Source organism: Aplidium turbinatum, chromosome 18 (assembly GCF_918807975.1).
Source record: "Aplidium turbinatum chromosome 18, kaAplTurb1.1, whole genome shotgun sequence".
Taxonomy (NCBI): Eukaryota; Metazoa; Chordata; class Ascidiacea; order Aplousobranchia; family Polyclinidae; genus Aplidium; species Aplidium turbinatum.
In genome coordinates, this window is record NC_137489.1 from 4025894 (window position 1) to 4037164 (window position 11271).

An 11271-nucleotide genomic window follows, 5' to 3' on the forward strand; every position below is an offset into this window, starting at 1 on the left:
GGTTGAAAACCACTGCTTTAAGTGATACTTTTATTTGCAATTTACTTAAAATAATACTTTCTAAACCGGTCAAAATTTGTAGCCATAAAAAGGGCCAAATAAGGCCAGATTTTCTGGCCTTATTTGCATCAATTTTTTTTAAGTCAACTGCAATTTAAAAAGGCCAGATTTTTGGAATTTGGCCTAAAAAGGCCATCTGGCAACCCTAATGTTGTTCACTCACATCAAAGCAAGCTTTGTGATGTAAGAATGCTGCCTTGCAACTTCGCAATGCGAGGTTTTGAGCGCTTAGAACCTGTATGGAATTTCGGGAATTACAGTACCGTAGTTGATACTTGATCAAAGATTTTGTTGGTGCTGTTGGATATGATTTCCGCTTAATTTAATATCCAAACGACAATACCAGCCAGCACAAATAAACTACCGTACTCGTAAGCGTTACGTAACGTTTTGCTTGAACCCCCTCCCCCCGATGTGACGCTAACGTAACGCTTTTCATAAACCCCCCTTCCCCTCGATAGCGTTACGTAATATTTGAACGGTCCCTTATGAAATTATGTTTCTGAGAAACATAATGAAGAGTGAAGATAATGCTTCAAATTTCTTGAGTAGTCCAAGTCTTTCACTTCCTTGCAATGCGACACGTCACCAAAGATGGAAATTTACCAGCAGTAGGGTTGACAGGGGATGCTTTTGAACTAGGGGTGATTTTAGGGGTCCGTAACCTTTCTAAAGGAACGAAGAAACCACCGCGTATTCTTTAGATATATTGCGTTTTTCCTAGAAGTCTCTTGATTTACGGTCGAGCATTTCATTGGGACCGGGCCCTAATTATCCTCCCAGCGGCCCTGTTTACCACAGTAATTGTGATGAAATTTGCACACTCAAGCACCAACACGTTTCTCTAGATCTCACAACGTTTATTGTAAAATACAGTTTATCACATTAGCTACTTATGAATAATACATGGCGACTAATAAAGGAATCAATTGCAATTCACTAGAAATTGAGACAAGGTTACAAAAAACTACTGTGTTTACAACTTGACGCGAAATCGAGCATACAGTGAAGTCATTCGACACTATATCGGTCCACAAACTGCGAGCACTGGAAAATACGAACAGGAGTGGCACAATGACTGGAGATGAAGTGGCGTGTATCAAGCACCACAGATAAAAAGTTTCTTTTAACACAGCAAGTGGAACAGAAAACTGCAACAAAATTGTGCTGTGTTGCTGGCAAACATGCCTTGTGACGTCATAAAAGTCGAATGCGTACATCAGTCACTGGATTCGTATCTGCAACGGAAAAAATAATATAATTTGATAACTATGCAGTGAAACTTAGCGTACAAATCCGACATTTTCGAAATCACAGGCCTCCAATGATTCAATCAAGCACGTGGCTCAGCACATTCAGTGTCACTTGAACTTTAAATGCTTCTGCCGAAGATTAGTTTTTCAATTCCACATGCACGCACAGACTATAAGCTATAGATTATCACACTATGCTATGGAGGAGATACTCAGCGCAAAAGGGAATGGAATATATCTTGTATTCTTTGCCTGCACTTTGCTACAGTGTTTACTAAGACATAAGACAACAGTTTAGATTTAAGATAATAATAATTTGGTTGGTTGGTTTGTTTTAAATCTTTATTCTCGGACTGACAAAGCCTTGATAGGTTACTCCTGGTAGTTTGGCATACTTGTAGAGGCTCTTGATGCAGGGCCGGTCACCGAGATTGATAGAGTGAAGTTTCCGATTGTTGAAGTGTTGTTGCCGGGGAACTATTCCATCCATTAGGTGCCGCTGGATGGAGAGCAGTCCAGAAATGCGTTGCTCAAGCGCACACCCCGAGAGTCGAACCAGCGCGGCGTGATCTTGAGCAGGGCGCGTAACCACTGAGCTAACGGGGCGGGCTGTTCAATACTGCAGCCAATTGCGATTTTTATGCTATCTTTATTTTTTATACACATGGGCAGTTACTAACTTTCCTAATTTTTTCCTCAATTCCTTTATTTGTTCATTTTTCTTCGCCAGCATGTCCCGTAAATTCCGGTAAGCGGCGGTTTCCCGGAATTTTTTGTCAAGCTCCTTTTCGGTCAAGTCCAGCTGTTCCTGAGAGACAGTGACAAGAAGTATGCTAAATTTCGATATGTGAACAAGCCAGGCTGTTAAGACTTAGAAAAGAATTAAGGTTTTATAAAATTTCAATTAATAATTATGAAGTCTGTGCAAGTTTGCATAGTAACATCCGTTTTTTCACCACTGTCTCATAATTGCTTTATGTTGATGAACTTATTGTTGTTCAGATGTACGAACACACTGCACAGAAAGAAACTATGAAATCCATTTATGCTTGGTTTTGCATTTATGGCAAGTTCAGTTTGTTTTCATTTCTGACCATCACTATAAAAACAATACATACAAAAGGTCTACAAACATGTAGTAAGCGCAAACGTTGTACGCGCTTGATGCCAAAACAGAACAATCACATTAAAATTTGGCACGATTGCAACACCTTAAAATGGTACAACAAAGCAGATTCTCGTGCAAGTTTTGCACGAGTCAAGGATTCTTAAGCTAACCTGAACTTTCAAAAGCTCATGCAACGTAGACGTGAGATCGGCGGCCAGTTTCTCATTCTCTGTTGATTTCGCATCGAGGTTGGTGCTGAGTTCCCCTCGTAAGTTGCTCAGTTGCGCTTCCAATTTCTTCATCTCATCTTCATTCTGTAACAAAGCGATACTTATGGAACATAAATTCTTATCAAGAAAAAATATTCTTTGCTAACGTTTCAACCCACTCAGTTAATTCTCAACGCAACTCTATAGCCTAAGACCTAAGCGTTAGAACGAAATTCAACCAAAGCGTCATCATGATTCATAAACGGCATGATAAGTTTGACACGAGAGGGATAGACAGCACAGATGCACCACTTGCGTCAGCAATCGCTAGGACTGTTTAAAATGACTTTTTTGGTCGAGGTAAAGAAAAATTCTTATTGTACAGCAGGCCTGGCGAACACGCGATCAGTATGCGGCTTTTAAACTCGCCTCAGTCCACTTTCTAAAAATCCACAAGAAGTAGGCCTAACTTGTATTTAAAATATGGAATTTGAACAACGTCATTCATGAAACCTGTGATGAAAATCGTCAACTACTGTAGCCTACTTTCGCACTCAATCACCAGCATTAAAAATCTCATTACTGAGTTGGAACCCCTTCATGACATGCTTGTAGACGTTTAGGTTGTTTGGTCAGGAAATCGACATCTACAAGACCACAAATAAATAAGTATAACCACAACCTTTAAACAAAGCAAAAACGACACAAGTTTGAGATATATCGTTAATTAAAGCGGTAATGATAAAGTGTATACTGGTTCTATTCTTGAAAAGTAGAAAACCGTATAGTTGCCACCCTGATTGATTGCAGGAATCTTTATCCTTGATCCTGGTAGTTTCGCATACTTGATTACTTGTAGAGGCTTTAAACTACTGACGCAGGCTCGGTCAACGATATTGACAGAGTAAAGTTTGTGCTTGTTGTCTGTGAGCTATTCCATCTACTAAGTGCCACTGAATGGAGAGTAGTTCTTGAATGCGTTGCTTAAACGCACACTCCGAGAGTTGAGCCAGCGCTGCTTGATCTTGAGTCTGGCGCTTAACCACTGAGCTATCGGGACGGAGCCTGGCATACAAAGCTATGGGGTAGTTACAACACTTCAACAAACAAACAATATTCGAGGTCAAACTATGTAAAAAAAATACGCATTCTCAATGTTAAAATACAATAATACGCACAGCAACAGCTACAGGTCTGGCTCCAAGTTGCTTGATTTGATTGCGCAACGATTCGTTATCTTTCAAACAGGTAGTGACGTGTGCCTCAAAGCTCTTGCTTCTTTCGGTCAGTCTCTCATTCTCTCCTTTTAATCTTTCAATTTCCTAAAGAATAGAAAAAAGGATAACTTTTGTTAAAAATGAAAAGGGGATAGGGGATCACGAATCCTCCAAGCAACACCGATGATTTTACCTCCGATATGTCGATTTATTACATACACAACGCTTTAACTGATTTACTTAGGTAAGATTTTCAATGAGACGGTTTGAATGTCTTATCGCAATAAAATTATAAAAAAATAGTACATCTCATATCATATGAATTGACATGGAATTTTTCTTCGTTTTCATATACAAATTTCGTAGGCTATACCTAAAAATTTGTAGAACGCATCAAACGAATGTGCTAGTGGGAGTAGAAAAACCAGCAAAATTTATGAATTCAATTATAAAAACTTGCCATTTGAAGTAAGGCAACACCTCCAGTTTCATTTAAAGGTTCTAGCTTTTGCTTCTGTAAATCCAACATGGATGTATTCGGTGACATGGTTGCATCTTTTTGCTCAAAGTCAGCTATTTGTTCAAGTAATTCCCTGAAGTAAAACAATGACAATGAAATCTGCATTGAATTATTATTGCTGCTTAAAACTTAGGAGACTCGAAAATATTTGCATTGCCCTAAAATAACAAAGAGAATATCAGAATTGCGGCTGAACAACTTGAAGTTTATTAACTTAATGTAATTTATTTTCGAAAATATACCTATTTTCTAGCTCAGACATATCAGCAGATAACTTCAAATGCCATTTTTCAGCTTGAGTCAAAAGTTGTCGAAGCAATAGCACACTTGTATGGCTTGAATTCAACAATTCGGAATCCATTTCCCCTCTCACCACACTCAGTAATCCATCCATCATTTCAGTTATCTCATCCAATGTATATGTGTCTTCATATAATCTGATAAAGTAGAAAGAAATTGTATTTTTAAAGTGTTAAAATTGTATTTTTGCATGATCCCATGCAAATTTACATTGCCAAAAATATTTCAGTGAAATGATATTACCATCATAGTGATTACTTCTTTAGATTATATCTTCTCTTCACCTTACATAATTCAAAAAGTTATGCTTCTTAGTGACTTACAAGTAAACTAATACACCAATGTTACCAACATTTTAAAAATAATCTTCTTCATTGAGTGAATTTAGTATGTAGCTACTGCTAGCTTTACACATTGTTTTTACGTTCCCTGACGTCGCTTATTATTGGTTCTAGAGTCTGTGTATCCCCACCAGGCTTTCAATCGGACATTTCTGCCTTTTCCAGTCTTTGCTTTCTGTCATTTTAGAATAGGAATGCCATAGAGCTGGTTTTTTTTTTTGCTGAAACTTTTCGGTCATTTGTCCGAAATGACTTGAAAAAATTCGGTCATTTTTTATTTATTTCAGTGATTTTTAGCCATTTTTGGTCATATATATATATAGTATATTTTTTTGGACATTTTGACTGAATTGACTATATTTTTTTCGGACATTTTGCTAAAAAATCGGTCAATGACCGATAAATGACCGAAAAAAAAACCAGCCATAGAGTGCTACATTGTGTTCTTACAATTAGGACATCGATACATACATGACTTTGCGTCTATTTTACGAAGCACATTTTGTTACATGCCACAATCACATGGTAACCAATGTGTTGTGACTAAATGATTTCAATCAAGATAAGCTGAAGCAACCAGCGAATTTTTTCAGAGAGTGTTGGTGTGGCCGTTGTTCTTATGCAATTTGCTCTGCGTTGTGTTCAGGGTTTAGTTTTAGTGTCAGACCGGTCTTCCTCTTTTATGTTCTGTTGGTGACGATTCATTCCTTTCTACTGCAATAAACTGATATACAAGAAGTATTTATAGACCTCATTCTCAGGTCATCCCCACCACTACTGTGCTCGGAATGTCATTGTCTTGATTACAGCTATGTATGAGCGGGTTGTTACTCATGATGTCCGCTACAAGTGAATAAAATAGCATGGAATTATAATGTCATCTTCTATCCAATAACTTTAAAGTTGTTGTAAAGTTACTGGGATCTTTATTATACAGCAGCTTATCTGTTTTATTGACTATGATATTCTAACTCATTTTCACTACGGTATGCTGTTTTTAATACAATATTGTCACCTGCTATCTTTTAAATCTTGGAAACAATGGTCAACAGATTTCAATCTTTGAACTCTCTTGAAACGACAAAACCTAATAAAATTTAATGCTTGAAGAGTGTGATGGTCGTTCAATCCAAGTTCTGCCTGAAATAACAAGACTCTTGGTAAAATCTTAAAGAAGGTATTTATGGTAAAAAAATCTGTATCACAGTGGACAAAAATATAGCAAATATGCACATTTAATTGGATGCACACTATCTTTTTGTTTTATTTTTAAGTATATATGTATGTTTTGTTTTATATCCAAACAAAAATAAATGACTGACTTAACGAGTCATTTCACTACTGGCAGCATATGAAGCTTTGTCTGTACCGGTATGTGAAAATCTGAAAACTTTGTATAATAATAGACAGAGTTTCGCATTTAGCAGCATGATCGATGCTAACTTCATAATGTAGATAATAATGACCTGTATTAGCCTGATACTGTGAGTTCACTGTGATAATAGCAAATTGCACTAGCTTTCAAGAAACAGTTCCCTAGTCATGTGGTATGACGAATAGTGTTGAAGTCAGTGAGTCGTTGTTTTAAGCGGCTTTTTTGTTTGGCTTGAGGCTGCTGTCTTGAATGCTGCCTGTTGAGTGTCTGCGTTGTTAGGCGTTATTGCTATGGAATATTGTTGAATTATTTGACTAATAGATTAGGTGACGTCACAGGTCTTCCCTTTCAGCATGGTTATTGATCTTTGGATTTTGGTCAGGTCGGCTGCATAGCCGAGTGGTGAGAACGTCTGTGCAACGTTCGAAAGGTCGTGGGTTCGACACCGCTCCAGAGCACGCGACTGTGTCTCGGCGAAAGACACTTAAAGGCAAGCCAAAATAAGGGGAGCAGCTGACTCAAAGACTATTATGTCACTTTGCTGCTTCTTGTCGTCTGTTGTATCGCATCTGTGATTGCAGTGTACTGCATGTTATCGCAATGGGCGCAAATAAAAGCATGATTATTATTATTATGTCTACTTATGAAAATACCTCTTTGAAGTGCATATTGTACCGCATCATTTTCTCTGGCAATGATTGTAAATTCAGCGAGGCACTGTTGTTAATGATCAAAGACCGAATATTTATCTGAGCTGAGGTGTTCTTTCAGGCGGGAGTAGAGTGGGCGGATTGTGCTTCCTATGTAACTTTCCCTGCATTTCTTGCCTATGGTTTTGTAAACACACTTCTTGATGATACACATGCCATCGTTCCATAGTGCAGTCTTGTAGTCAACAAAAATCCAAACATTGCCGAAGTACAAGACTGCCCACTATAGAACGACGACATGTGTACCACGAAAAACTATGTTTATAAGATCGTATGCAAAAAACACAGGGAAAGTTACATTGGAAGCACGATCCGCCCACTCCACTATCGCCTGACAGAACACCTTAGCTCAGATAAAAGTTCAGTCTTTGATCATCAACAACAGTGTCTCACCGACTTTGAATTTACAATTATTGCCAGAAAAAACAACGACGTACAATTGCGCTTCAAAAAGGCCATTTGCATAAGTAGGCTAGACAAAATTCAAACATCAACATTAAACAACCTTGCCGAAAGGGAAGAACTATGTCACCTAATCTTTTAAATAACCAATTCAACAAAATTTCACAGCAATTCAACTGACAGTATTCAAGCCAAACAAAAGAGCCGCATAAAACAACAACTCACTGACTTCAACACCATTTGTCATACCGTAGCATATAACTAAGGAAATGTGTTCTGAAAGCTAGTGCAATTTGCTATTACCACAATGAACACAGCATCAGGCTGAAACAGGTCGATAATATCTACATTATAAAGTAAGCAACGATGATGCTGCTAAAAATGAAACTCAATCGTCTGTAAACTTTGTTGAGACTAAAATTTTCTAGAGTTAAACCAAAGTGTAAGCACTTACCATTTTTAAGACAAAATTATTTTCAGAAATCAAAATACTTTAAAGTTTTGTAGACTTTGTTGAAACTAATAAAAACTTAAGTTTGAAAAGAAACCATGTAAAGTCAATTTTCTAAAAATCTAAAGCTTTTTCAAAAAATTACAGATCAAGATCATGTTTTCTATGCTTGTTAAAGTAGGCTACATGGATATATTTACGACACTGGCTGCAATCAAAGAGCACTTTTCCCGGCAGCTGTTGCCAGGGTTAGGGTTTTCTCTATGATCAGGTCTTCAAAATTTCTCAAACTGCAAGTTTTTGTTTTCAACAGCTTTAAAGTTTACTCTAATTAGGGCTGAGTTGCTTGTATGTTAGGTACCGTATTGCGTACGATACATGATATTGATACCACAAAAGAGTGCTCAATTCTAAGTAAAGTTAATTCAAGTAAATGAAATCACTATGAGCAAAGCAACTCAAACAGCCTGTTTCACCCTGTATGGGACTATCACAAAGTTCTGATTGATTGATTGAATCTTTATCCTCGGACTGGGAAAGCTTCTTGCAGAGCTTAATCCTGGCAGTTTCGCATACTTGTAGAGGCTTTGAATCACTGACGCAGGCCCGGCCACCGAGATTGACAGAGTGAAGTTTCCGATTGTTGAAGTCTTGTTGCCGGGGAACTATTCCATTCATTAGATGCCGCTGAATGGAGAGCAGTCCTTAACGTGCGTTGCTCAAGCGCACACCCCGAGAGTCGAACCAGCGGCGCTTGATCTTGAAGCTTCTTCGTTCCAGAAGTGACGCGCTAACCAATTGAGCTATCGGGGCGGACTATGTAGGCTATGGTAACACCACTTCGCTATCGCTTTTTGTCCCAATGATAACTTTCTAAATTATCCTGCTAATATATAAACGTGCGTGATTATAGTTTGCAAAGGTTTGAGACCCTGATTTAGATTAGGCTGGCCAGCTTCTGTGAAAGATATTCATGTTTTTCGTACATTGATTGATACAGTAAATGAAGCGTCATTTTCTTTATCTTCCCAGATACAGACACGGTTGGATGCGTTTCGTCATCAAATATGTGAGCAGTCTCTGCCGCATTGTTTCTTTCTAAAATTTGTCATAAAAAACTCAACAAACCTTCAATAAATTATCACGGTATTAAAAAACAGAAATAAAATAAATAATCAAAAGTTTCATATGAAATTAATATACAGATTGCTTTATTTTTTTGTTCTGGATCAAACCGTTTATTCATTTTGGATAACTTAAAACTCAGCAATTTTGCAACAGGTTTTCATGGAGAAAAGAAGCATGAACATATGACAACAAAACAAAGTCATTGATTCAAATAATTTTATTTAAACAAATGAAAACTAACGATAGAAAGAAAATTAACGAAAACTAACAATTCATAGTTTATGCCCTTGCCAGACGCAAATTAAAACAAAAAATTATTGTAAATTTGTCATTTTGGATTGAACCACTATGATTGATATTACGTTCAAATCAAACACTGACAAGCTTTTAAAACCACTAGAAACACCCACAAACTACCAGTGCTATGAACGCTGACCGACCCACAGGCAGTAATTCATATTTAAAGTTTTTCTGGACAAGTGCCAAATTTCAATGACCAAATATTTAGTTTTGACACCAGAACCAGAGCCACTGCCAGAACAGTTTGCTCCGAACTATTTTTTCAAACAATTTGGAAAACTAGTTTTAAAGTTTTCTAAATTTGCAAGGAATAAAATTGCAACCAAAACAGCATTGATTTTCAAAAATCCAACGTCACATTCATGAAACTTTTTCGGAGTTCAGTGTGCCACTCAGGAAACAGACATTGCAGTCGGTTCATGAGTTACGTACCTGAGTAATAGAAAACAAAGAGTGGTCTTCAATGGCACACTATCTGCTAATGTTAACAACATATCTTTGGGTGTCCCACAAGGGTCTATCTTAGGCCCTCTTCTATTCCTGATTTATGTAAATGACTTTCCTAACTGCCTTCAACACGGAACTGCAATTATGTTTGCAGATGACACCACCATTATATATAAAAATAAAACCGTTTCTACGGTATATGATACGGCAAATCAAGAACTTGTATGCATAGATCAATGGCTATCAACAAATCGATTGTCTCTAAATGTCACCAAAACCAAACATATATTATTTTCAAGTCAAGGAAGCAAGACACTATCATACCACCCACCCTTGAATATTCGAAAAAGCAACATAGAACAAGTTGCCTCAATAAAGTTTCTGGGAATAATTGTAAACGAGCATTTGTCATGGAAATCTCATATGGAAATCTTGCTTCAAAAAATAAGATCAACACTCTGCGTGACAAAAAAATTAAGCCTTTCCTAAACAAACAAGCACTTCTCTCCATTTACCATTCTCTAGTTGAGAGTCAGATATTATATTGCATCTCAACGTGGTGTCATGAAAACAAAACTATATTGCAAAAGCTACAACGTACATGCAATAACTTTCTTCGTACTGTATTTGACATTGACCGCAGAGAAAGCATAAAAGGTGTAATGGAACTCAATAATTTAAAATCAATTAACCACATGAAAACTACAGAGATTGCAACTTTTATGTTTAAATATTCAAAAAAGCTGCTTCCCACAACATTCAATGATATACTTATGTGTAAACAATCAAGTAGCCTAACAACAAGAAGTAATTCTCCTTATATTCCGATATATTGCCGAATTAACACTTGCAAACAATCAATACGGTACATGGGGCCAATAGTTTGGAACAAGCTTCCCCCTACTATAAGAAATGAATGTAAAACTGTAAAAGGCTTTAAATCAAAAATAAACAAGCTAAATCTTCCTTGAAATAATCCCATCTAAGTATTACATCATGCACCAAACATACTAATATATAAAAGATATATAAAAATATATAAAAATATATATATATATAGATATATATAAATATATTTTGATTTAAAAGATATATATATATATATATATATTTTTTTTTTTTTTTTGCCCAGCAATGATAAGCCAATGTGTGTAGATTTATTAGCAAAATAGTAGGATTGTAAGTACTCCTACTGGCCTTCTGGTTCTTGTGTTTTTTTGTCCACAGAAGTTCTACAGAGTCTGCAGAAGTTTTTCCATCCTTTTTGACCAATCTCCATCTTTCGGTGAAGCGGTGGCCAGTTGTTTTATTTCAATATCTTGGACTGGATCGTCATGCTATTGTCTGATTGTTTATCTATTTTTTTTTTTTAACGTAATATGCCAAATTGGATATTTTTTGTCACTTTAATATGGTTTAACGTGTAAAACATACGGTAACCCAAATTTAT

At 36.7% G+C, this 11271-nt stretch overlaps 1 protein-coding gene across 1 annotated transcript; it reads right to left on the minus strand.

The window, feature by feature from the left end:
• Positions 1-905: 905 nt before the first annotated feature.
• LOC145787436 (leucine zipper transcription factor-like protein 1) lies at positions 906-8077 on the minus strand. Its single transcript, XM_082599180.1, has 8 exons — positions 7950-8077; positions 6024-6148; positions 4610-4804; positions 4308-4440; positions 3809-3952; positions 2592-2735; positions 1994-2121; positions 906-1298 (listed from the first exon to the last, which is right to left on the minus strand). The coding sequence occupies exons 1-8, from the start codon at positions 7950-7952 to the stop codon at positions 1280-1282; spliced, it is 891 nt and encodes a 296-aa protein (XP_082455306.1). The 5' UTR covers positions 7953-8077; the 3' UTR covers positions 906-1279.
• Between the last annotated feature and the right edge of the window lie 3194 nt (positions 8078-11271).

Coding starts and splice junctions, on each gene's coding strand:
- LOC145787436 (XM_082599180.1), bottom strand. Junction 4,441..4,609: donor ATGTCTGAGCTAGAAAATAG/GTATATTTTCGA, acceptor GTTTTACTTCAG/GGAATTACTTGAACAAATAG. Junction 3,953..4,307: donor GTGTTGCCTTACTTCAAATG/GCAAGTTTTTAT, acceptor TCTATTCTTTAG/GAAATTGAAAGATTAAAAGG.